Source organism: Ixodes scapularis, unplaced genomic scaffold, assembly GCF_016920785.2.
Source record: "Ixodes scapularis isolate PalLabHiFi unplaced genomic scaffold, ASM1692078v2 PGA_scaffold12__126_contigs__length_90152505, whole genome shotgun sequence".
Classification (NCBI taxonomy): Eukaryota; Metazoa; Arthropoda; class Arachnida; order Ixodida; family Ixodidae; genus Ixodes; species Ixodes scapularis.
Genome location: NW_024609838.1, coordinates 3,738,159 through 3,765,719, shown reverse-complemented (window position 1 = coordinate 3,765,719; position 27,561 = coordinate 3,738,159). Strand labels below are relative to the sequence as shown.

Genomic DNA, 27,561 nt, shown 5'->3' with positions numbered 1-27,561 from the left:
CTTATTTACTGGCACTAGGCACTACAACCCAATGCGCTTGCTGTCACAGCCTCTAGAAACCAATCCCAAGCACGGTAAAGTCGCGGTTCGTTCTGTCACGAGCCACCGATTAGTGATTGCCACGCCAGTGAGACCAGTCTGTGATCGTACGACGAATAACGCAGTTGCGAAATATTTAGCGCTAACAAAACAGTTCCCACGTTTGCTTTAGTTGTGTTTGTGATATGAGGCTGGCACCTGTGATTTAAACTACTAGCATTCAGTATTTATTTATTTATTTATTCATATTACCCCTAAAGGCCCTCGTGAGAGGGTATTACATAGGGGGGGTACATAAATCGTTCCAATAGGAACTAGTGCACATTGAACAACATATGAGAATACTAGAAAACAATCAATACACTTAATAATAAAAAGAAAATAAAGGATACACTCAAAAACGAATAAAAAAAAACAAAAAACATACACTCACTCATCACACTGCAATAAAGCTGAGTCAAGGTAAAAAACAAAATGGTACACATTTGCTCTGCACGTTCCGGAAAAGATGAAACAACAATGTAAAACAGCAAAAGTTAGATGGCATCAGTATTTTGAATTTGTTCTTGAAACTTCGTGGTGTCTTTTTCTGAGGCAATGTGCGATGGTAGATTATTCCAATCGATTGTGGTACGTGGAATGAATGACCGGGAAAAGGCAGATGACTTACAGGTTATGCGTTTAACTTTGTAGGGGTGATCGCGGCGTGGAAAAATAACGGCAGGTGGCTCGAAGAAATCACCGTGAAGTGACGCGTGGTGGTAAAGTTTATGGAAAAGAGATAGGCGTGAAAGTTTGCGACGATGGAGTAGTTCGGGTAGCTCTGCTCGGCGTTTTAGTGCTGTGACGCTGGAATGACGTGAATAATCTGAAAATATGAAGCGAGCGGCACGATTTTGCAGTGATTCAATGTCGTTTATGATGTAAGCATGTTCGGGATCCCAAATGGCTGATGCATATTCTAATTTTGGACGTATTAGTGTGGAAAAGGCAAGTTTGCGTATGTTAGGAGGAGCCTGTTTAAGGTTACGCTTGAGAAATCCGAAAGAGCGGTTAGCAGCCGCCAGGGTGAGCTTTATATGGTAGTGCCATGACAGATCAGGTTGCAAATGAATTCCAAGATATTTATAAGTGGAGACGAGGTCAACAGTATTATTATTTAACACATAGGAGGTAGGAATCCGGGGTACGTGATTAGTAAAAGACATAAACTTTGTTTTAGAGCAATTTAGGGTCATTAGCCAGGAAGAGCACCATGCATTAATAGCATTTAGATCAGTTTGCAAAGCTTTCTGGTCATTGACAGAGGAAATTATTCGGTAAATTACACAATCGTCAGCAAAAATTCTAATTCGGGATGAGACACAGGATGGCAAGTCATTAATGTAGACTAGAAATAGTAGTGGACCTAGTACGCTACCCTGTGGGACTCCCGAGGTTACTGGTTTGAAGGAAGAGTTACAATTGTTAGCGGACGTGAACTGTTTTCTAGACGAAAGGAAATCTTTTACCCATGCCAAAATGTTAGGGTGAATCTTAAGCCTGGACAGTTTGGTTAGAAGCCGGTGATGAGGGACACGGTCAAAAGCTTTAGAAAAGTCGAGGAAAACAGCATCAACCTGGGATCCACCGTCAAGAGCTGAATGTATGTCATGAATGAAGCCGGCGAGCTGCGTGTCACATGAGTATCCTCGGCGAAAACCATGCTGATATTTATGTATGATGTTATGATCTTCCAGGTAGTTAATTACTTGTGTGTGTATTATATGTTCAAGAAGTTTACAAATGGTACTGGTTAACGAGATGGGACGATAGTTTAATGGCGATGAGCGTTCACCAGACTTGAAGATGGGAATTACTTTTGCGATTCGCCAGTCATGTGGGATGCAACCTAACGATAACATTTGTGAAAAAAGGGCTGACAGTATGGGACAGATGCTAGCTGATATATTCTTTAGTATCTTATTATTAAAGCCGACATGATCAGAAGCAGTAGAAATTTTGAGTTTATTTAGTAAGGAGTATATACCCGCTTCAGTTATTATTATTTCTGGCATGCTGATATCAGGAATGAGGTTAACTTTCGGGCATGACGAGATGTCTTCACATGTGAATACTGATATGAATGCGTCGTTAAAAACCTGTGCGCACTGAGACATGGGAATGACGTCATTATTACTGGCGGTAAGGACGATATCAGGATGCTCAACAGGATTAATGACACGCCAAAATTTCCGAGGGTTATTTAGTAGTATAGATGATAAATCATGTTTCATGTGCGTGAATCAGTAGATTCACGCAGCCCCAGCTTGTGTCAGCATCGTCATCGACGGCGCGTCTTTCGGCTTCTTACAAAGAGTTCGCAGGCGTTGTATATCTAGGGGTTATTAATAGGTCGGAAGAAGGTTGCGCTAAACAAAAACTTGTATTGTACAATTGAGAAAAAGGAACGCGCCAGCGACGTATTTTTATGCCACTTTGCCACTCACTATTCTTGTTTTTTTTTTGTTTTTTTTTTTTACGTGGGTTGTAGAAGAATGAAAGGGACGTTCTCATATTACGTATTTGTTTCTAGCATTTCGACGCGTCGCGAATTAGTGCTACAATTCACGAGTGACTTGAACGGGTCGATTTTGGGACGTTCGTTCGGAATGTTATAGACCTCATAGTTTGATTTGACCAATACTTTGCGAGAGCGTTTAAATTTTTTTTTTAATATTTAGTCACGCATGTCACCAATTACGGAAGTAATGCGAATAATACCATTGCTTGTATATATACACGCTCTGCTCTGTGTGCGCAGCAGCCATAAAGAGAATATTACCGCGGCTCGTGTGGTCGGAAAGATACTTATTACAAAGCGTGCGCTATTATAAAACCAGGAAAAAAAAAAGAGAGAGTTGTTCTAACGAATCCGGAAACAGTTTCGACCAAACAAAATGGCCTTTCAGATCGTCGTCGTCAACGGTGTTGTGACGGAAAGTAATCACTCCCGCCATCATCGTGGGGCGCTTCACCATCATCTATTAGTGCTTGCACAAGTGAGGGACAGTTTTACAAACTTTCCTCCTTTAACAACGCGTGCCTTGTTATGGTGGACGCGTAATGTCCGAAACCCGGACCGGTTCCCAATGATGCTGCGGTACAAAGAAGAAAGCTTTCCATTTGCGCTTGCATCCTTCCCAAACTTCCGTAAGCTTGTTCGAAGACCGCAGAAACTCACACAAGGATAGAGAGAGAGAGGTTGTCGCCCAAACGCTGCGTTTGCGATTCCCATTTAGTACTCCCAACAACAGCCTCGTGCACGGAATTCCATTTCCTCCGCTTCACATATCGGCCGCCAGGCGGCGTCGGTTTTCCCGCTTCCCGCTTCTCTCGCTCGCGTCTTTTCCGCCAGACGGCGTCGCCTCCTCTGGAGTTGCGATCACTCTGGCGGAAGTCCATCTGGTGCACCAACTAAACAAACTGTACGCTTTCGAGTGACGACACTACGGTCGTCTTGTTGTTTAAAATGACCCTTGCCTGTCGTCTGAGCCTGGCTCTATTAGCGGCGAGATGTTTTGGTGGCGCCCTCTTACGGTTCTCCCTTGTGACGTCATTACCTTGCGAACAACAAGTTCGATGGTGTTTGTAATTAGCATGGTGAAAGCTTGAAATCATTGCGCTCTCAATTGAACTCTGCCAACACCATCAAAATTAAAGTTCTTTCATTCCTCTTATTTCCGTCGATGGCATACCCTTTCCGACGTCATAGTCAGCGTTCGGCCAATCGTGGAAGGCTGACCACAGCGACGCTTTCGGTCGTGCACGTCGCCAGATACGGTTTGTCATCTTTCAGAAATGCTAAAGCTGCTCGCGACAGAGCAAAACAAAAGCACCTGAGCTTTTGTTTTGTTTTACCGAAACGGTGTTCGCACGTTCGAGTTATATATAATGGAATCGCATTTTCGAATCGCGTGTTCGAGTCGTAGAAATCCAGTGCCATTTAGATACTAAAATACGAGCCTGAAAGATTTTTTTTAATTATTATTTTATGTTACTTTACTGCCAGCCCGTTTAGGGGCCAAGGCAAGGGTAGACCATGAAAAACAAAACAATTCACCCTAAGCTCTTTGCTCAGCACCTCAGCACATTCAATAAAGAGGGGAAAAAAATACCACGGCAACCAATACTATATTCAGCCAAGATTGTACTACAACTTCTTGAAAGGGGGGGGGGGGGGGGGGGGGGGCGCAAGTTGACACACGTGAGCAAGCATCTCTCTCATTCAAACAATATACGTCTGGCATTTCGAAATTCAGCTACGGATTCAAGAGTAGCAATGGCAGATAGAAGTATATTCCACTTATCTATGGCTTGCGCGACAAAAAGGTTTATAGAAATATAATTAGGCGGGTATTGAGAGGATTGACTATTTTTTTTTGTGTGTGTGTGATGTAAATGCCCTGATCGGTAACTTTTTGGCCTTACATTATTTAGAACTACCGATTAAAAAAACGTACACAATAAATCTAAAAAATAATAATAATAAAAAGCGCCATATTGTTGGCTGGTTTTGCATTTTAAAAGGGGCAGTTCTGCCTGGCTCTTTTCATTCTGTTACCAATGTTGTAGCTCTAAATACTTAAACAAAATGTACCGACCTTTACTCGAAGCATACTTAGTTATGAACGGACGAGACCGTTGTAAGCCACGAGTTTCACTAAAGGATGGGGTTTAAACAACTTCCTTCGTAAATACCAACACCCTTTAGGTTACCCTTCATATCATAATTCACATGTTTATTAAATTTTAGAACACTCGTCAATATTACACCCAAGTATTTATATTATCAAGGGCCGGTTGCACCAACGCCGCTTAGCGCAAAGCGGAGCTTAGCCGGGTACCTAAGCTTAGTTTCGGTTTCGTTCGGTTGCACCAAACTCGCTTATCGCTAAACCTAGCACTAAACTACGCTAAATATTGTCGCGTGAAGTGTTTATCGACCCCTGTTTTCAAGTTGGCTCTCCACTCTCAGGGCGTGTTAGCCCTAACCGAGATAAGTACGGAGCTGTGTGTCTGTGGGGCTCACGGGGCTCACGTCTGTCTTCCCGTTGGTTCTTCTGTCAACGAGCTTATTCGTATGTACTTACTAATTTTCGCATAACCGTAACGTATTGTTATTTACCACCTTGTTTATTTACACTTGCAGCGCGTATCCTTCAATTCGATCAGCGCGTTGAAACATGATCTCGGCGATCAGCTGATTGTCGACACCTCTGCCGTTCGCATTAGATTGCGGCGCTTTTAAGTAATAAAACAACGAAAATTCAATTTCTTTCGTTTTCTGAGTTTTGAGACAATCTTCAGTGAATTTTCCTAACCTCGCGAGTAGAATCTTGGCTTCAGAAAACTGTATCCTTTCATAACCGTAACTTTTTTGGTGATCGCGATTTTTTAGGAATATTTTGCTTTATATCTTTCATTCGTGGCGACACAAATCGTAGCGACTACTATGCTAGATTTGTTCGTTGCTGTATCGGGGCAGGCTGGGGCAGGCAATGCGAAGAGACGACTGTTCTTATCGGCACGATGTGATGTACTAGTGGGAGTTTTTTTTTTTTTTCTGAACTCGACAGTGTGAAACTGAAGCCCGTTTGAGGCTGCAGCGGATGTTCAACGACGGTACAGTGCAGTTCTGTCACCTTGCTGATAGCAACGAGTACCGTCGATGCAAGGTCTCGTGACCTGACCTCTCGACGACTTCTATTCGACGATTTCCGGGCATTTTCGCAGCTACCGTGGCTAGTTCGTCACTGTTTTGAACTTCATCGGTCTCAGGTTTGACTTGATTTTAGTAGTCATCTTACCTGCCTACTTATATTCATGATGCTTTGTCATCAGCGATGTAGCGAGTAGAGTGTCCTTCTCGCGTTCGGTGAGATTTGGGGCCCCCGATGGCTCCTTCGCCTCAAAATGTGAGCACGAAAACTACTACCACTGTCAAAATAACCTGTTATCAACCGGTATGAAACACACAATCACAGATGTAAAGAGCATTTGTGTTTATTTGAAGCTTTGACTTCTGTTATTGAAAGTTAAACAAAAAAATGATTGAATTTGGAGACCTTTAATTTGTTACTCACCGAAGAAATACAGCGAAAAGCAGACGCCGACGACAACTACTAAGGCAGTTTTTTTCTTTTTTGTTTACATCACGTGATTCCTCTCCACCAATCGTATTCGTCCCTCTGAGCGTTCCCTAGTTCGCTCTGTTTATCCCTAGATTCCCTACGCAAATCCAGCGTTTAGCTAGGGGCGCGTCTGTAAAGCCGGCTTAACGTTGGTGCAACCGGAATTTAAACCCGTGCTTACCTGAGCTCGGTTTAGGGCGCTAAGCCGGCTTAGGAAAGTGCCGCTTTGGGTTAAGATAAGCGGCGTTGGCGCAATCGGCCCCAACTGTTGCAAGCTTCACAACATCTGGCTCATAGTCCAAAATGGTCGCTAAAGTCCAGTGAGTGTCGCTCTTCAGCAAAATGGCAGTTCAAGAGAGATGAAAAAGGTCCTGTATCTTAGACCAAGTCTGATATGCACTCTAAGTCTAAGCCCAAAGACTTTTAAAACTTTGTAACCTCTAAAAAAAATTATAGCTATAGTGCTCCTTTTTTTGCGTGATAAGTTCCGGCAGTACATCGCATTCAGCAGAAGTCGAAAACATGCTTGCCCAGCATTTCAAGTCATAATTTTCACCTGATTTCAACGCGAATTTTTATTCTATCATGCATAAAAACACCCGATATTTTTGCTTCTGTCTCCATAGATGAATTAGGAATAAAATCATGCATTAGAAAAATGAAGCCAAAGTTGTTGGCTGGCGCGGACGGAATTCCTCGTTTTATCATAAAAGGCTCCGCTAAACATTTATCTCCGGTGTTGTTATACATTTTTTAACTTGTCGTTACAGTTGGCCAAATTTCCGTCTAGATGGAAACAATTTGTCATAGTGATAATTTTTTAGTCTGGTGATCGTAGCATAGTGAAAAATTACCGTTCAGTGCCTTTGCTTTGCAGTTTTCTAACGTCTTTGAGATAACGCTTCACGAATGCTTTTATAAATACTTCCATCTATTTATTTATGTTCCATTTTTCCATCCAGTTATTTATATAAATACGATATGCTCCTGCGTAACCTGGACGATTATGGGCTCTGTTCGACGTACTGTTCTTTGTTTAAAAGTTATCTCTTCAGTCGTACAAATTTCGTTCGTGTTTCGGAATTTATGACCGAATCCTTCTCTTTCTTCGTCTTCAGGTGTGCCCCAAGGGAAAAATTCAGGATCTCTTTTGTGTTCGTGCTTTGTTAATGACATTGTGTTTTCAGTTAAATATTCTGAGGTGCTATTATTTGCAGGTAATATAGAACTGTTTCGTCAGGTCCGTTCGCATTCTAAGTGAGCAGTTCTTCAGGATTATGTGTGTGAAGTGGCTAAGTGGTGTCACGATAACAACCTCCTGCTGAACGAACTGAAGACAATACCAATAAGTCTTAGTAGAAAACGAGACTTAGTGGAAAACGAGCTGGACATCAATGAAAAAAATAATCCCCGGAGAGAGGGAACAACGGTGACAAAGAACAAACTGGTACGCGACGAAACAAATCCACTTGGTCCTGGCGTGGCCGTGGTCCTGGTATCGAACCAGGGACCTCTCCCTTTCCAGTAAAGCCAGGACCAGGCCGATTTGTTCGCTCACGGACCAGTCGCGTAGCTGTGTTTGGATATTTGTGTTCATCCTTTGTCCCCCTTTTCGAGGGATTATTTTCGTCATAGTGCTGATGATAATGATTAAAGTATAATATATTTCTATTTATTGTAAAGTGCATGTGCTGTGTTTTATGGTTGTCGATTTTTATATCTCTTTGCACTACATCGGGTTGAAATGCCAGCCATGGAATTGTTTAAGTACACCAGTCCATTAATTTAGAGCGATGTACTCCATCAAATACGCTAATAGCGATTAATGTCTAGCCCCTCTTCATCAACGGCAGACGTACGAAAGTTGCGGTGTTCTTTGCACCAGAGTTATTTCTCCGATTGTTCTAGTTTCGATGGTGTCACGAAACTACCAGTGTGTAAGAGGCGCTTTGTTGAGTATAACTCTCGATAAAATTCACATTTTAGTAGTTTTAGTAGCGCGCGCTTCAGAGCATGCATTGAAGTGGCAGGGCGAGTTCCCGCGACAAAGTAGCATGTCCTGAAAACACGAGCTACAAAAACTCTCTATTGCCATGGGCTGTCTGGTGCGTTGCGAAGCCGAGCGTTCCGCGGACTTACATGACACCCTCAAATGCGTAGTAAAATTCTCGTCATGAAAACATTGAACAACGCTCAGAGAAACTAGCGTCTGGAATCTTCAGGCTCCGCATCAGTGCGTGTCTATATACTCAGTTCACCCTTAAGCTGAAACTGCAGCCAAAGCTACAAGCGCGAGCTAACCCGCGCCCCTAGCTTTCAGACGTGCATTTCTACCGCGAGTACTCGCTCTGTGGAAGAAGCAGCGACCTCGTGCTTGTGGCATCGGACGCAGTCTCAGCTTAAAAAGAAGCTGAAGAGGTTCTTTAAAAAAAATTAAAAACGAGTTAAAGGTGATTTCCAGGGTAATTTATCCCATGAATGTGGATATCACGTTCGCTTTCCCCGAAGATGTAACTAAACGCGAGAAAACACAAAAAAACGGTATCAGTCGTTACGTCATAAAAGGACCTTTCGGCCGCCAAGCGTGTGTCGCTCGTGTGGGCAGCACGTGCAATTACAAGCTTGCCAGGTATGTTCCCCCGCACTGACAACAGTCGTGACGTCTCTTTCTGACCCCTTTTTGAAAATAGCGAGAGTGCGCGTGCGTAGCTTTGATAGGCGCTGAAGATGCCTCAGAGCTGAGATTCCAAAAACTTAACTTATAACGTCACGCTCAAAGAAAAAGGGGGCGGTACTTTGAATTTTTTCTTTCTGCAGTCTCCGTGCACCAAATTGAAAAATACTCTCGATATTCGTGATCCTGACGGGCCACGTGAAGACGATTTAAGTGGCTTTACTCAAATACAGAACCGCTTCAGTTTCGCCTCTTTCTTCGCCAGCCATCATTCTTCCTTTACCGGCCATCAAACAATAGACCTTTCCGGAAAATCGTGGCGCCCCCACCGTCTGCTGAGGCATTGTGACATTCTCATGTACGGCACGTGAAATTATTCAGGGATCGAAGACGAATTCGACGTTGGTTTAACATTTTGTGGTTTCAGAACGCACAGAAGGGGGAAGGAAAGCAAAAAAAAAGGTATGCATCTTCTTTTGTGTTCGCTTTATTTTTATTAATTTTTTTGCGTTCTAATTTTTAGTTAGAAAAAAATAATCGTGTCAATGAATCGTGAAAGAGAAAATGAATCGTGCACGGGCGTAGACATCTGAGCAGCCCCACACCCTTCGCGATGTCTCCTCGGATTTTCCGGAAAGGTCTATGGCCGCCATTAGCATGTAACAGACGATACACACTTAGAGAGTGATAGTTATCGAAGTGGCCAGACTGAATTTCGGAAAGGATCTCTAGGTCCCTTCGCTAAAGCCAGTCTACCAACTCTGTGCAGAGCCAAACCCGACGCTCGATAATGGCGGCATCACAGAGTCTTTTCGCTCCACGAAAAGCGAACGTCGTCGAAAGCGTACACTAGGTATAATGAGGAAGTTTTCGTAGACCGCGTTTCCCCCTTCGCTAAGCACTCCGCAGCGAAGAAGTTGCTACTGCGCCTGCGCGCCGATAACCTTGACTGTAGACTTCCGGGTACCGTAGCGGGTTGCGGAGGGCATTGCGGGACGGCAAAAACGGTCTACGTAAGCTCCCTATTCATTCTTACATGCATGGTTCTTATACGTCGCCTTTGATTCACGAAGTTGAGGGTGCTCGCTTTAGGTGATCTTGCTCTCCTACCACCGCCGTTACCGCTCATTCACACTGGAAGCGGATCCGCGTTCGGAAAGCGGTTGCGAACGCGGGTCCGCTTCCAGTGTGAATGAGCGGTTAGTGCGGAAATATTGAAGCTTTTGAGTCAGCCCCCTAGGTGGCGCTTACGCTTGAAAAAAGTCCATCATGCCCGCTCTGCGCTAAGCACCAAATTGGCGGCGTACACACAAAAAAAAAAAAAGAAATCGGAGAATATTGTGCAACACTTAGTCCAAGCGGAGCTTCTCTAGTGACCTCATTGAACCTGTGCTACTTTGTTTTCTAGGCGCGAGAGCAGCGTTTTACATATAACCTGAGTTTCTATTTATTTATTTTTAGCGCTGCTTTAGTTAAGGTATATTAGGAACATGAATGAGCCTCAACCGATACTCTATAATTCCACGCATGTCTTCGACGACGCCCTTTTTGCATGGTTCTGAGATCTGTATACCACCACCGAAATGCACGCAAACAAAGAATCGCGTAGGCGTAATCGTAAATAAATGACGGAAAACGGTTCAATAGCGTGCATCCTCAAACGGCTGTCCGGAAGTGGAACCGAATTTCGTGAAACCGCCCTTCGTTGAACTGTTTGCTTCCATTGTGATTAGACGTATAGCAGGAAACCCAACATACCAGCGCATAGCCCCCAAAACTTTGGTAACGTTTCTCAAAAGACACAAAGCTTCAGGATCAACTACGACATATATCTATGCTTAAGCGTGTGGATACCTTTTTTTTTTTTTTTCTTTAAATCCTCGACAACCTTTTCTTTTTTTTTCTTCTTTTTTTTTTAATTTGCAAGGTAGTTGCCGGTTAGAGCGCTCAGCAAAGACCGATGTCTCTGTTTTTCGCTAAAAACAAACAAACCAGGTACGATGGGGAAAAACTAAGCCAACCAAACATAGAGAAATGACAGGAACAAGGTCTCAAACGCAACTGAAGTCGTTTGCTAGCTCTAGCGGATATATAGTATTCCCATAAATAATAATCATAATTGCTGTTGACGTGTCAGAGGCTTACTTTATTTCATATGTTTGCTTCGCGTTCAGTCAAATATAAGAGATGCCCGAGAACGCGGTTATACTGGCAACGGGAGAATTAGGAATGAACTGTTCTTAATAAGAGTTAATAAGAGCGGGCTATCGGAGAAAATCCGAGCTACGGTCCGAGCACAAAAAGGAAGTTGCGCTTCTCTCAAGCCTCCTCCGCGACTCAGATGAGCCACGGTGGGAGGCAGAAAAGGTAGCGAAACTCTTTTTCCGGACGCCAATCGCATTTCAATCTTTCGCCGCTTAATGCCATATTTACGTGGAAAAACAAATTCACTGCCGTCTGAGAAGTACTTTTTTTTTTTAATGAAATTGGGAAAGTATTGTTGCCAACAGGCACAAGATGCGTGAGATTTCAAACTTTTGATCGCTCTGAAAGCGCAAACACAGACGGGTGAGGAACACCCTGTGAAAGCAGATACCAGGTGAGGGACGAAGACCAGTGGCATCCCCAAACCGCCACGCTCACTGCGGCGAAGAACGTATAGCCATAGCGGGTGTTCCCCGGCGGTCATAGCTGAGTGCATAGTTGCTCAGCTCACCGTGCTGGCGGCGAGCTTCCACTGTGCTTTTTCTCGCAACGCGCACTCCACATATCATCGAGAGTGGCTGTCTTGGGAACTACATAAGTGTGAACTCGTTCTGAGCATTCCCAGCAGCGAAGAGGGCACTCAAATATGGCGTCCAGTGAATGTCCCTCCCACACTCTACTCCGTTTTACTTTGAGTCTGACAACAACCGACGTCGATCCGACGGAGTCAATGGTGAGCTGCGGTTAGAATTAAGCTGATACGGGCCATAGAATGGTGTTATTCAACCGGCTATCACTTTCTCGGGGCAAACAAAAACAAAGATGCTACAGGTGCGCGGTCAAAGTGCTGAGAGGCGCTGCGGCTTTATACAGACCGACTTTTGAAGCCACGTAACGGCGGTGGCGCTGCGGTCGGCAGTGCGCGTAAGCAGACGCTTCACTTCTGCCGGATCTGGTTTGCCCGGTGTGGGCGAACGAAGGCTTCTCTGTTATGGCGCACCGTACATTCACGAGGGCGCCCATCAAACCGAATGTACGGTGCGCCGTACTGTACACACTGTGTCGGTGTGCAAGCCCGTGCTTCATAACCTCGACTGTGTTCGATATTAGACACTCTGTGTTTACATTCCGCGTTATCACAAAAAAAAAATCGGATTACGGCCGAATAAAAAAAAAAAGAAACACAAATAGTATAAGCAAACGCAAGTGTGTGCACACTACTAAAGAATAACACACGAGTACACTTTATACGAGCTCTGCTGCAGGGAAACACCGTCGAAACAAAGTGACGTCATGATGCGACGGAAGCAGTTTCCCGCCAAACACGCCCATACCTGCACTCTTCGTCCGCGTATTTGGTCACGACGTCCAAGAACGAAGTCATACGAGATCACTTTTCGATCGTCCGCGAACTTATTCGACCTTCGGCTTCTTTACGTGCAGGCAGATATACGAAGCTCTCAAACAACGCTGCGCAACGTCAATATATCGGCGTCCTCAAACCGAACAAACAATATATAAACGACCCGGTTAAAGGGAACGTTAGAGAAGCCGTAAGCAAAGGGGGCGTCAATACACGAGCGGCAAGGCCGGCACTCCTCTTTCAAAAGAAGCTGACTCTTAACGAGAAGGGACTTTGTGGGGGTCGCATTACGACTCTCACTGACGTTCGACTCATATTTAATTCAGAGCGACAGGGATTTCGGCAAGGACGAGCTACTCGAAGTAGAGAAACGATATACCTGGATGAATATACAGTGGGAGTTTGATCTGCCTTCGAGCTTTCGCAATATGGGTTCAGCGCTGTGGAAGGGCAATTTAGACATCTGTTGTCCTTTAATCTTATGTAAATTGTACAACGTGATAAAGAAAAAAAAAAAAAAACAATAATTACGGTTGGATCTTTTTTTTTTTTTCTTTACTATAGAAATAATGTTTTTATTTTGGTGGTTCACGCCATTCGGACCAGTCTGTTCGTGGGCTTTTTCGGTTGCCATTTCACCATTGAAAATTTAAGAAAATCTCATATAACTTCTGAATAACATAAGGAGGATAAGTTTTGAAATTTCGGCCTGTGGTTCGAACCACTAGCGCTGCTTTTCGTTGGGAAACCGGGCGCTCAACGATGCGTCGGTTATTCTTGCGATTAAGAGAAAAAAACTTTTTTTTTTTTTTCGGGGACATTTAGTGTGTTACTACCCAAAGCCCCCTCTCTCCCTTCCTTGTATTTTCACTAGACTAAACCCTTCACCGCTAACCTCGAGATTGACATAGAATGGCAAAACTTATCTTTATGCGTTTTTTTTTTTTTTTTTGGTTTTTACAAAATATTACGTATCTGGGAGAAAAGAGAACAGTATCGTTTTTTTTTTTTTTTTTTTTCCGTTGAGATACGAACACTTTAAGAAAAATATGTGAACGGATAATCTACGGCATATGTTTTGGTCAAGAATAATATTTTTAACATAATAACATTTTATCCGGACTAAGAGACTTTAAACAACAGGAGGTCTATCCGGGATGTTTAGTTTTTGCATATATTAGTTCATGGATCAATAGACAGTTTTATGCTTCTCGCCTTCTACAGTTCTACTCGTCTCGCCAGATCGTCTTCAGTGCTTGTCGCCGCGGTATCACGGATCCAACGTGTTATAAACAGAAATTGTGCAGCGTAAAAAAAAAATACATTTTTTTTTACGCGTGAGTATGACATTTATACATGTGCACGGTTTAAAGCTCGTGTACGATCTTAAGCGTGTATATTTGTGGTGCGTATGTATCTCATGTTCCTGTGCCTTACCTCCGAGGCCTTCATGCTATAGGTAAGCACGTGAAAAATAAACACTCGGAACATTGAACATCGCTGAATGCCCAGTCACCGCCCCAAAACGTCGTCCCTAGCGGTTGGGACACTACAGCAAAGTTTCTCCAACTTTGTGTTGTCCGATTCGGAACTTTTGACTATCAAAATACAGACCAGCAAAGGTTGTTATTTTTTCTTTTCTTTTTTTTCATGCGTGTAATACAGTCATATACAAGGTTGATCTCAAACTCAAATGTAAAGTAGAAATTGTTTTGATTCCACAAAAGGAGGCAACAACCAGAGAAAAACAGATCCAAAGCCGTCCTTAAGCCCGACCCCAGTAATGCCAAGCGGGATATCCCTAGATGATGTACGAGGCCGCGACAATTTTAATTTCCTGAATGGCCGCAGTGTGACGCTGGTGGAGGCGAATACGATAAGGTTGCTCTATAGTATATAGTGACCTTAAAATACGACAGATGTTTGTGCCCGCGTGTTTCCGAACGTTCTATACCAACTTTCGCTCACGTGCGACGCAGACGAACGACGTCGCTGCATGCTCAACAACCAGAGAAAAGTTGTACGCGTTCGTGCTACAATATGAGTGCAAACAACGAATGACAGGAACAAAAGAGAGCAGCCAATAAACACCGAATCTCGCGCGAACATCGGTAAAAGTCCCAGGGAAACGTTGACCCCGATTAAGAATGACTTACGGCGCGAACATGCTACTATAAAGGAGTCGAGTGTTTTCAAATGTCCCATAAGTTTTCAAAAAAGCTATAGAGAAGTTTTAAACGATGGCGCAAGAAGTGGATTCTTCGTCGTGACAGTGACTCTCTGTTCCCATAGTGTACGGTTCCACTGCTAAAACGTCCTACAAAAAAAAAAAAAAAAAAAAAAAAAAAAAAAAGAACAGTTTGCAGACATTAGGGAAGTCTAGGGAACCGTTTTTGCACATCCGATACGGTACGACGAAGTCTGCAGATACTGGGGAGTTCTAGGGAACTGGCTTCGCACATCCGATACGGCACGAAAAACAGTCTGCAGAAACTAGAAAGCTCTAGGGAACCGCTTTTGCACGTCCCGATAGGGTACGACAAACAGTCTGCAGAAGCTAGAAAGTTCTAGGGAACCGTTTTTGCACGTCCGATACGGCACGACAAACAGTCTGCAGATACTAGGGAGTTCTAGGGAACCGTTTCTGCACATCCGATACGGTATACGACGGGCCCTCTGCTACGAACTGCGCATGCGCTACCACTATAAAGACTCGCAGATGCGCAGTGCGTAACCGGAGGGCCCTTCCTGTACCGTATATCGGTTGTGCAAAAACGGTTCCCTAAAAGTCTCTCCTAGGGAAACCATATAAAATAGCGCAACAGAAACAAGGACAAGAAGTAAACAGGACAGGCGCCTGTCCTGTTTACTTCTTGTCCTTGTTTCTGTTGCGCTATTTTATATGTTTTACTAAGATGAACCAACTAGCCCAACAACGTACCTTACTCTCCTAGGGAGTTAGTGTCCGCGGATATTTCTGCCACCATGTCCGCGGAGAACTCCGTGCCCTTTCGTGTCACGTGTACGAGCAGGGATGGGCAAGATACATGCAAATATGTATCGAAATTCAAATACAAAATATTTCGTTAAAATTGTATTTAATTACAAATCTAATTACATTTTCAAAAAAGCATTTAAGTACAAGATACAAATACAAACAAATGTATTTGGTCTCCTCCAATTACTTTTCCAAATACATTCCTCAAAATTTGCGTCAGCGACTTCAGGGCACCTGCAACGGGTTTCTGGGTATCTCCTCTTAATTTTGCATCGCACACTTGGGAGTTAGTGTGCGAGGCTATAGTAACGTAATAGAAATATAATCACAAAAAAAATGTAATCAGCTTGGACGTAATAGATGAAACAAGTACAGAGCTTCAAGCAGTTTCTTTTGTCGATTACATTTTGGTATAGACCAACAAAGAACCGAGACGACCAAGACGCGCAGCACTAGCTAGAGAATTTTTTTTATTGTTGCAACTCACAGTTACGAAAATCTGGACGACCCGCGCATTTAGAATGTTCCAGGCAAAAATATGGATGGAAATCAGGCTGGAAAGCATCACAAGTTGTCACAGGCACTTATTTAGCCAGTCTGCCTGTGAACGTCGATTTCGTCACTATTCTTGCCCTGGACTAGCACCGTAATCCCAAAGTCACTAAACGCTTGTGCTTGATTGAGAGACACTGCATTCGGTGCAGGACGTATGTTATCTTCCTGCTCTGGACACGTCTTACGATGAGCAAAATGAGTCGTGACAATAAATTTGAGGGATGTATTTTAGCCCACAAAATTGTATTTAATTAAAATTGTATTTGAAATACCCGCGTTTTAGTATTTAAATACACAGGTCAAATACATTACCCAATTAGTAATTAAATACAAATGCAAAATACAAAAATTATTTGAAATGCGTATTTCAAATACTTGTATTTGAAATACTGCCCATTCCTGTATACGAGCAATGGTGACTGCGGCTTTAAAAAAAGAACTCTCGTGTTTCTGGTTAAAATATTTGTTACGAAAATAAACCATCATATCTATTGACTTCACTTGGCCCCACTGCGAGATTCGGCTATTACCAAAAGTTTAGAAAAAAAATGTCCCGAATCGACGAATATTCACCGTCATTCCTGACACCCATCGCAACGGGAGAATGTTTCGAGGTATTCCGGAATACAAATTTCGAAGGTGGCTTCCGGCAGTCGCATCGTCGCCTCACGAAGGGTATAGGCTTTGCAAGGGGAGTGAAGGTGGCAGCTGCTGGTAGTGCACCGGTATTTGTCTTTGTTTTTGATTTGTTTTGTTTGTTTGTTTGTTTTTGTTTTCCCAGAACCATTTCTGGAATTAAATGGTCGAATATTGAAGGATATAACTGTAAAGTTTTGAGATTTTTCTTCTTTTTTTTTTTTTAAGAGAAGTATATATTTTTATTTATATATTAACCTTTTGTTTAAGAATGGTGTGAGTAAAAATAGGATTTATTTTGGGTCACATAAACAAATAACTTAAGAGTGTGACCAGAGTTGTTACATTTTCTTTGTCATTAAAGCGTTTGTGAAGAAAAATAATAAAACGGTGAAGTTTTTCCTTCAACAGAACTAAAATGTTCACATACCCGTTAAAAAAAATGATTTATTTAACAATTGGTCGCAGAAAACTAATTATCTAAATTAAATTGTTTCTCAAACTGGTCACAATACTCTTTAGACACAATACAATTCACAATACGCTTTAGAAACTAAAACAAAATAAACACGCAGAAAAAGAAAATCCTCGGGTGTTTTTAATTACCTTATCGTAGACAGCGGCATGAACTGCCCGAGATTGCTCGCGTGAGGCAACTCTTATCTAAAGAGACGTCGAACACGCCCTTGACACTGTAGAAGGCTGCGTATACGCTTGGTTTACGAGAACAAGAAATGGCGATAACGATATTCATTATTGAGTCCTTAATTAGAATTATCTAGAAGAAGCAAAAACAAGACACTAATAAATGATCGACCCCACAAGAATTAATGCTTCCGAGATAAAAGACAAAAAGATCAGGTGAAGCGTTTGAAGGGACGGTGAGGATTTCGCTCTGTCCCCTTATCGAAATTACGCAGTGATTCGCTCGTAATTTATGGACGGCTTGTCCTGAATTGCGCAGTAATGTCGAAGGGAAGACAAGGCCAGGAATCGGTTACCCGAAACCGCAATGCTACTACGCAGATCGTGGTGCTATTTTTGTTTTGTGCTTTTTTGTTTTGTTGTAGATAATAAAAAAAGATAGAGAAAAACCTGTCCAGGATTGGAAATAACGCCGAATGATCTGGGCCTTGCACAACAGTTTTGAAGCTCCTACCGTGCTGCGTGTGAATAAAATTTAAAAAAAAGGAGAAGGAAAGAAAGCGGCTTTGCATATAGTTATTGTGAAATGTTTTGTGTTCACCTAAATTTCGAAGCAATTTAAATAAAAAAATAAAGAAACGTGGAGGACTAATGCGGACAACCACCCGCACTTTCGGTTGTTCCAGTGCAAATCCTAGTTACACCGCGATCGCACTAGACACTGTGTCGTTAACACTCATAGTGCAATAAACAATCTTGATCAAGCAAGTACTCAACTCAACGCGAAAGTATATATAGCCCGCTTTTCCTTCGTTTATTGTATTAAAACGAAAAGATATACCGCGATCAAAATGATTCGCTTCGTAATACAAATAGATCAGTTCAAATCAGACGGGGTAATGCAGGTTCGTTCAAGGAACGTTAAAAGTTCAAAACCTTTTTTGGTGAGTGGTTACTTGGTGGAAGATTGCTCGACTAAAATCCATATCCAATCCAACGAATCTGTCTAGAAAACGAGGTGATTAGTATTTCCCTCTGCGCAGAAAGAAGATTTCGCGCGACCGCTAAACCTGGGGTCTTTAATGCGCACCGCACAAACCCCACCAGTGCCTAAGTTTTATTGCGAAACGTGCACAAATGCAAGCGCACGCGCTGCATGTTGTACGCTACAGTGTGATATGAGTGGCCGTTGTATTTAAAAACCACGAAGTGCTTCCATCATGAACCAAAAAAACAAACTGTGCTGCTCGAATGACTTCTTGCTCGTAAGCAGTGCTATTTGTATAAACGTAAGTTTACGCCCACGAGCTCTTAAGTAACGCGATTGGTTGACTCGGCTCGAATGCTGATTTGATCAGCTGTTCACCAAATGATCACTACAATTAAACCCATTAGAGGGATCGTGGCCCAAATGAATGATTAGCTTGATTACCTGCAAAAAGCGAGAAGACGAAAGCCACAACCATTCTAGAAACGTGAAAACAAATAGATTCGTTAAGAAGAACAAACAAAACAAAATTACACGTGCGACTGAAACTGGACCAGAGAAGAAAAAAAAATTGGTTGAAAGACGACGACATTTCGAATTTCTTCCATCAGTTTGGAAAAGATTCGCGAGCTAACAGCACGATACAACGTGGTTAAAAAGAGATTTACATGAAACATTAATCACTGCCCAAGCACCAGTAAAATGAAACAGAAATAAACAGGAGAAAAAGAAAAGAAGACACAGAGAAAGTTCACGTGTAATGTACGTTGGTCTAGAGCCGGATTACGGTATGTTGAAATGGCAACGCGCAGCCCTGCAATCCTTCTGGCTATGACATTTACACTTGGACATCGATCAGTTCAATGCGTCCCTGAGTATTCCCCGCCAGGCGTAGCAGGTTTCAATAACCACGTTACCGATTTCTCGATGAAAGCACATAACTTCTGCACGCTCAATCAGGTTATAGCCTACACATAAATAACGGAGCTCTGAATTATACATTTAAAAAAAACTGACTATATTACGCGCTACAAAGTATACAAGCCATGAGTTAAAAGTACGACAACGTTTTATTCGATCTGACAACGAAAGATTCATTAAATTACGTATACAACGAAATATAACAATTCCCTGGTGCATAAAAAAAAACGAAATAGATGTTATTTGCTCAATCGTTACTACCGTCTGTTTTATATCAAAGTTCATACAATATGGACTTTGTAGAGCCAATACAATACACCTCTCGTCCGCCACACAAGTTATATCATCGTACAAGATTAAAACGATTGAAGCGTGCGATTGCCCTTGTGCTTTGCTCGTTCACTATCGTCGAACAACATTTGACGGGCCAACTTTGTTGTTACAATAAATAGTACTGTACAAATTAATGCCCATTTTATAAACTCCTTGTCACATCGAAAAAAAAAATGGGAACAACTTCTTAACATTTTCTTGCTCTGCGCGAAGTATATTTCTTCCAAGATAAGGGGGTCGAAGGAAGAAACAATGCCCTTGACGCTTGAAACGCGTACATCTTGGTAAAATAACATAAAGCCAATCTAAGGTGAACGAAGATGTATCTTAATTCTCTACATAAAGTGAAGAAATAGTAGCCTTGAGGAGCCGTACTTTTTTTACTGCGGTTTTTGAGTTGCGTGCGGGTATATTAATCTAACCTTTCGTTCGCATAACACGTTAAATTTAAGTCTATAAGAACTCCTACAGTGTCATGGAGTGCCCGCAGGTGGTGCGCCATGCAGCCTCGCCGGTAAAAACTGGTGCTTGACGACATGAACGCTAAATCGCGAAAAAAAAATATCGACATCGTCCAGAATACGTGCCTGAAACTGCTCGTCAGCAATGAGGTGCAGATTTGAGCCACTAGATAGTATATACGCATCAAAGTATACGACACATCAGCCATCGGATAATGAAGTCTTTTTTTTTTTTAACGGGCGGTAGTTCAAGCCAGCTAGCCTAAAATAATTGCGCTTAAAATCATTAATTGTTGAGAGTAGCTTCGTCTAAAATACCAAAAAACACTTTTTCCGTCCCATAAAGATTGTGAAACAAGGCACGCGATGAAGCGAAACGCTATAGCCCGAGCCACATTTTCGCATTGTATACCGACCTCCAATGGCGCCCGGTGCTATGCACGAAGCACCAAAAAGGACGGCTCGCACGAAAATATCGGGGAATATAGAATTCCGATATTCTAAGCGTATAAATAACATATCTAGCGGCCATAAACTATAGTGTACTCCCGAGTCTATAGCGAAACCGAGGAATTTCGTGTGAGCAACAAGAATTGCGGACACGTATAGACACGGATAGGAGAATAAGTAGAAGGTGCCTCTTTCGGATGCCTCCAGTATATGCGCTCTTTGACTTCCGTCGTGCTTTGGCTGCGCCTGCACGCTCGAAGCTCACCAGATGCACAAGTGTTATGTTATGGAAGATATGTAGAAAGCTTTCACTGAAGGCGGGACTACTGCTCCCTTCCGCTTTCTTCCCGTTAGTAAACCATTCGAAAGAGAAAAAAAGGCAGCTTATTGGTGTTATTTCTAGCGTTCGTGAGTGCTTTGCACGCTCTCCTAAGTGACCAACGCGCGCCTGCTGGGGCTGTGATGATCGCACACGGCGAGGCCACGATTTCGTAAACCTTAGAACGGTGTATCGACCAACACACGGTGTTTACAAACGATCCCGCGTTTGCCCCGCACCGGGCGTGCGCAGTGCGCAAGCGCAGAAACCAGATAGATTCTTTCCGAGGCGAAGCATCTGCGCATGCGCTGTGCCGACGGCAGCGCCACCGCAGCGGCGGCGTGACGTCAGAGCGTCTACATTCAGCGAGGCGTTTAGATCCGCGCGCACGAGCCTCTATAGACCCAGACTCGTACAGTATTTTTATTACAAGTATAATCAAATTACTCGTAACAGTTACTATTTGTCTCTCCCCTTTTTGATGTCACCGTTTGTTTCTACGAGATTCCTACCGAGGAACCTTTGAGACACGTCTCCGACGAAAGGTTAGTTTAACAAAACTGCTGGATTTAGACGGTAAGTTCTTCAAAACATTGTTGAGACCGGTTCTAACGAAGTCAGCGGGAATCGGAAACCAGTTCGATATATCCGCTATTTCGTTATAACCGAGTTCGGTTATAACGAAGTGCAAAAGGGAATGGGAAATCGTGATCGCTTCGCTGTAGCCGCTATTTCGTTATAACCGACTTCGTTATAACCGGTCTCGACAGTAGGCCTTTTTCAAAAGTTCGTCGAGCAACATTTGCGGTCGCCATTTGCTTGGACGCGTAGCGTGTGATTGGTCCGAGTCCTGGTCGAACGCTGTCGCGAGCCATAGTGCCGAATGCATGCTGGGAACACGTGATCGAGTAATGGCGAATAAGACCACGCTGCAGACTTTTGAAAATGGTCTATTCGGCGATTCGAATCCAATAATGGAGAGTATCAAAGACCCGTTTCCAAACGGCAGAAAACTTTGTCGTTTTGCAGATCCAATTAGTAATCGGAGAAGTAACCTTTTTTTTCGAGTAACTGCCATTTACTTTTCTTCTCAAGTAATCAAGCAGTCTAATTGAATACGTTTTAACTAAGACTAGTTGTAATTGTTGTAATTGTAATAAACTGTTGTTGTTGTTGTTTTTCTTTTTTTTTTTAGTAACGCGTACAAGATCCACAATTACGAAGTCTTCGCAATACGCGATCACAATTTCTCGAATCAACGGTCGCGTATACAGTACACGCGGCGATTTCTGGAAACGAGATTTTATGCTCTCTCGGACGTTGCAAGTCGAGTTCTCTACCGGCTTGCTCGGACGAGCCGTTTTCCACCTCCACAGGAGCGTGAGTTTCAGCTCGGCGCGCGGCGACCATAATTCATTTTGAAGCGGGTCACTAGCACGAGTTGTGAGAGTAACTCACGGTCCGTCCGAAACAACGACCCCGATGAGGTTGAAACGAACGTGGTCCACGTTCGTTCGCTTCCAGCGGTGCCAGGGCAGAAACAGCGCGCGGGAATCGTCGGTCGTGGACCAAGGAATGTTCCCGACTTGTCTTTCGCTTCGACGCTTCCCTACAATATTATAGACCATCCCACCAATTGAAGTCTGCACGCTGCCATCTTCTGTCTATACTGGCAAAACGGCAGAACGCGTTCCCGACTTCTCTTTCGCTTCGACGCTTCCCTACATTCTTATAGACCATTCCAGTAATCGACTTCTGCGTGCTTCCCTCCTTTTTCTACTGGGCTATGGAGCACATTCTGGGCATGCGCGTTAGATCTCTTCTGCGAAGTGTCACGTGTTGCGCTCGCGCTCGTGATATCATGTATATATCCGCAAGGACTCTATGTAGAATCACCGACAGTATATGAGAACGGAAAGGAGGTCCTTCTCCTGTCCCGCGTCCCATCTAGCGCGATGCTTTCTGCACTCGGTGGCACTTCGTGGCGCCTCGTGAACTTCGAGCGTGCCCGCGAAGCCGAAGCATCGTGGAAGGCAACACGAGCGCGTGCTGGAAACCGGACATCGCAGTCGCCACGCTTCAAATTTCACGGCAAAAAAAGAATAAAAAAAGGCTGGCAAGAAAATAAAAAAAAAGGATTATGTCCGTGAAGGCGTTAAAAACCTTGGCAATATATTAACGACACGATATATTAAAAAGCGGCTACTGCTTCAGAAAAAAAAAAGGATACAACCGGAGTAACGTGAAAGTAAATCGTTACTTTTGAGCTTAAGTAACCCGTTCCTGTTCATTTTCGGTGACGGGTAACTTACTTAGTTACTACTTGAGCGAGTGACACAGTAACGGCATTTGTACTCGTTTTCACCTCAAAAACCGCAGTGAAAGAAGTTCGGTTCACGCGGAAGTGAAAACAAGTATAGCCGCCTTCATTTTTTTTTTTTTTTTCATTTTTGTTTAGTACAGTTGAACATGTCTGCTGAATACAATTAAGGAACAAGAACAAGGTGGAAAGTTGGGCAAGTTGGTTGATGGTCATATTGAATGGGTTAAAACAGCGCAAAAAAGACGAAGGACCAGTAAAAGGAAACACACAGACACAGCGCTGTGTCTGTGTGTTTCCTTTTACTGGTCCTTCGTCTCTTTTGCGCTGTTTTAACCCATTCAATATGACAATTAAGGAAACGATTGAGCAAGTGAACATCTTGTAAGCCTATAGTTTGAACACGAGACACGAGATTTAAAGTATAGGGAATACGCGCTGTGTCTGAATGTTCAGTATAGAATGAAAGAGGTCCACGTGTTCGCGAGAACACGGTATTGAGGAGACTTGTGTGACTACAGGTTGGGAAGTGCCCACTTCTGTATGTGGCTGTATAGGTCAGAGCACGAAAGCATTAATATATAAACATACATATATATATATACACACATCACGGGCACTTTTTCATCATTGTGATGCAGGACGGCGGAGCCATCCTGGCTCCGCCGTATATATTGGCTTTCGGCGGCTTCGTAAAACTTTGATTCATTGGATTAAGTGCGGTTCATTAATCTGCATATGTTCGTTTATATATATAGTGTGTGTGAGCGTGTGTGCGTTAGTGTGTGTGTTTGTGTGTGTAGTGAAAATAACATTACACGTGTTTACAGTAAAACAAAACGACTTCAAGGACGAGACGCGACTGTCACGGTTTGCTGCGGTCAAAAGTGGAACTGTGTTCTCGAGCTCACCTTTGAGAGAAAAGTGAAGATCTATAGGACAACGTTGATACCGAGTCCTAACCAATGCATTCAAGGTAGAATGCTAATCATAGGAGGGTACAGCACTCGAAGCCTTACTGTGTTTTGTATCAGTATAGAGTGCGGATGCCACACCTTCGTCTTCAGCGCCAGCACGCGGAAGGAACAGCACACACGAACCACATGGAAAACGATGAGGTATACACGAAAGGCACATGTCGACGCTATTCACCCCGAAACTCTGGAACAAACGGCTATGAGCATCTTTGGTATATATCATGAAGAGACAAGCGTCTGTTCGTCTTTTTTCTTGTATTCTCGATGTATTAATTGTTGTGCATATGGCGAGTTTTCTAATTCACACATCCAGTTAGTGTTTTTATGTTGCGGCTGGAATGACGTAGCTGGCACCTCCGAGTCAATGCCAAAATTCCTATTGGTTTTCAAAGATGGGGAAGGAGAGGTAGAAGAGTGGGACCAAAACACAATTAGTCGTTCGGTGTTTCGACAGCAAGAGTTCAGTGTGCCGTAGCGTGTCAATACGTTGTATAGGTGAGGCATTTAGCCAGCGCAGTACGATCGCTAGCCTTGGAAACTTTAACGTACACCACGCAGTGATACATGACCGCAGGCCGGCATACGATGCTCATCCAAATCGAAAAGGGCAGGGGCGGAGATTGAATCCAGGATCGCTGGGTTCTGCAGCGCGAGCTTTCGCTACACATGCTCCGAACCTCGGTGCACCAACTCAACCAGTCGCCGACTTCCCAAGACCGTATCGGTGTTTCGATGTATCGGGAAAGAAGAGCGAGAATAGCGATACTACAAAAGCAAACAAATCAATCGTCGGATGTTTAGGCAGTGTCTCGTTAGTCTGGCAGAGTATGGCGACCTTGTTATACGGACTGTGGATGAGCCATTTGTGCAGTGGAGTAAAAGTGAGACCGAAAATTAGTCGTCAGATGAGAATTCTAGCCAGTGAAGTATGACTGCTAGTGTGGGGCCTTTAACGTGCATCACTTACTAGTGATACAAGACGGCACGCCGGTACGGCGCTCATCCAGATCGAACCGGGCAGGTGAGGAGACTGGATCCAGAATCGCGTCGTTCTGCAGCGCGATAGCGCCGACCACATACCCCCTACAAAAAAGCGAAAGCAAACACGCTGGAAAGAGGAGAAACAGAAAGAAGGGGAATCTCACTCACGTCCTGGAAATCTGCCATGTCAGCGTGGTGGTGATAAATTCCAACGCTGCTGCTGCTGCTGCCCGCTTGGGAAGGCGGCGGCGGCGGCGTGGGCAGGAAAAACAGAGTCGCCACGCTCGTCATGGGGGGCAGGACAGCTCACCGGGGGCTCCCTTCCTCAGCGACGCCGAACCCTGCGGCCAGACCGGCGCTCGCCACCGGCACGCGGTCCGCCACGGCCACCGCCACGCTCCATACCAACGCGCACGTGCACGCTTCGTCTTCCTTCGCAACCACACGGGAACCAGGCGCGCTCGACCGCGCACCACCGACTGCGACGCACCTCGTGGCCGACTGAACACCCCTCCGCTCCGGGAGAAAAAAAAATTTAAAAGAATAAGCACGCTCTCTCCACTGGGGAAAAAACGTAACGCCGGTCTACGGTGAGGGCGTTGCGTCGCATCGGGCGGAGCAGCCAGGGATGATGAGTCGGAGAGGGCCGATCTTCGACGCCCGGCCGACTCGGCGGTCCGTCCCCGAGGGGCCTCCCCCTGGTGCTCCGGTTTACTTCGCCGAGAACCGCGACGGCCGCTGAGGGCCTTCTTCACCAATCCGGCGCTGAGAACGTGTCACGTGATTGCGCGCTACCGGGTGTCGCTGCTGCCTTTTTCCACGAAGAGCACGTGACACCTACACTGCGTCTGATTGGCTGCCGAAGTTCGTAACGTTGGCTGTGGTTCATCGTTTGGGGAAACGGAGTTTGGTCGCACGGAGGCGGCTCCTCTGGTCGTCGATCGGTTGCCGGTTGTGTCGATCGATGCACGTGCCGCCGGGTTTTTGGGGAGGGGAGGAAAGTTAAAGGCGGGTCGGGGTTTGAGCCGCGGTTTGGGATTCTGTGCGGGTTTTCCGAGCGCGGACTGAAAGTCGGAGAGTGGCGGTGTGGCGGGGTTGTTTTCGGTGTCGCGGCGGGAGGTTTTGTGTGCGAGCGTGTGCGTGTTTGGTGAGTGATCGGGGAAGCTGGAATCGGGGGGTGGATTGGTTTAGGTTTGATTTAGGCGGAGTGAGTTCCGGGGGTTTAGGTCGTGAAAGCCCGCGGAGTTCAATTGGGAGTGTTGGAGGTTGGTTTCGGTGTCGGTCGGGTGATGAGCACGAAACGTTTCACGCTACCGACGATGGGTAGGACAAAGTTGCCGAGTCACGTCTCGACCTCGAACCAACGTGAGTGTTTGTGTTGCTTCCTTTTCAGGTGTAGCGAATTTTGTGTGTGTGTGCCAGTGTCGTCGACCCCGATTCGCGAGTATACCTTCGTCTGAAGCCGTGTTGTGTACGTCGCTAGAACCGAACTGTGAACATATGTAACAACGGCAGAGGAAAGACACGTTAATATCCTGCGTTTCTTTCTCTAGTTATTATATGCCCTTTAAGAAAAGTGTCAAAAATCGAGGCGCGCGTTAGTTTAAAAATATTTTAACGCTGCTTCGCGTTTTCTTTTTTTTTTTTTTGCATATATCTTAGGTTTGAGTACTTCTATATTATATTTATTTGCTCAGCAACAGTGAAGAAGCTACGTGCGAAGTGAAGACACCCACTCTTCCTCCTCTCCCTCCTTCCCGTCTTGTTGGGGGAAGGTGACGGCGAATCGTGATACTTTGGAATACACATCGTGTCAAACTCACTGCAAGCTTTTTATAGACTTGCTCACCTATTTTTAAACGAGTCGCTAGTGAACCATCAAAATATCTATAAATATAACGCCGCCTTGACATAAGCCTTTCAATCATTTCATTTGTGTCCGCTCAACTACCATCTACATGAAACCCGGTCCAAAGGTATGTAATTTCTCAAATTACTAAAAAAGAAAAAAAAAAACTTATTTTGTCTTTTATTGTGTTTTTCTGTACCGCTTGAGATGATGGTGAGCGTTCTTTATGGCATAATCACACTTTCACGACGACGAATAAAAGAAGAGAAAAAAAAACTGTTCGCCAACAGGTAAAGAAGCACTTTGGCAATCGTTTTTTATTATTATTTCGTTTGATTTTAGTGCTCGAATCTACCATTGAACTGCGTCACAAATGAACATGCCTCTGAAGCAAACAGTATTCAGCGAACGACTCCTCAGTTCTCCAAAAAAGATGATTCCTTTTTGTTGGCTCTCAAGGGTGAGTGTCTTTTTCGCATGACCGAAACGGAGTCACGAGATTCCTTCGCGTCGACAGTGTCGCACGCCTTCCGCACAACTCCAACTGACTCCAGCCGACGTAGTGACCAAAACACCAGAGTTAACACAGAACGTGGAATACGCATAGCACACGGTGAGTACTGTGTAGCGTTGCTGGGCTCGAAAACTTCTCACTCGTGGTCTCTTTCGGGCGC

At 44.1% G+C, this 27,561-nt stretch overlaps 1 protein-coding gene across 1 annotated transcript in view; it reads right to left on the bottom strand.

Moving 5' to 3' along the window:
• Positions 1 to 25,857, bottom strand: part of LOC115329597 (Krueppel-like factor 2) — an 87,178-nt gene extending 61,321 nt beyond the window's left edge. The window contains exon 1 of the mRNA XM_029991288.4: positions 25,207 to 25,857. Within this exon, the coding sequence (XP_029847148.4) occupies positions 25,207 to 25,329 (123 nt within the window). The 5' untranslated portion in view covers positions 25,330 to 25,857. The remainder of the gene's footprint in view (positions 1 to 25,206) is intronic.
• Positions 25,858 to 27,561: the final 1,704 nt, after the last annotated feature.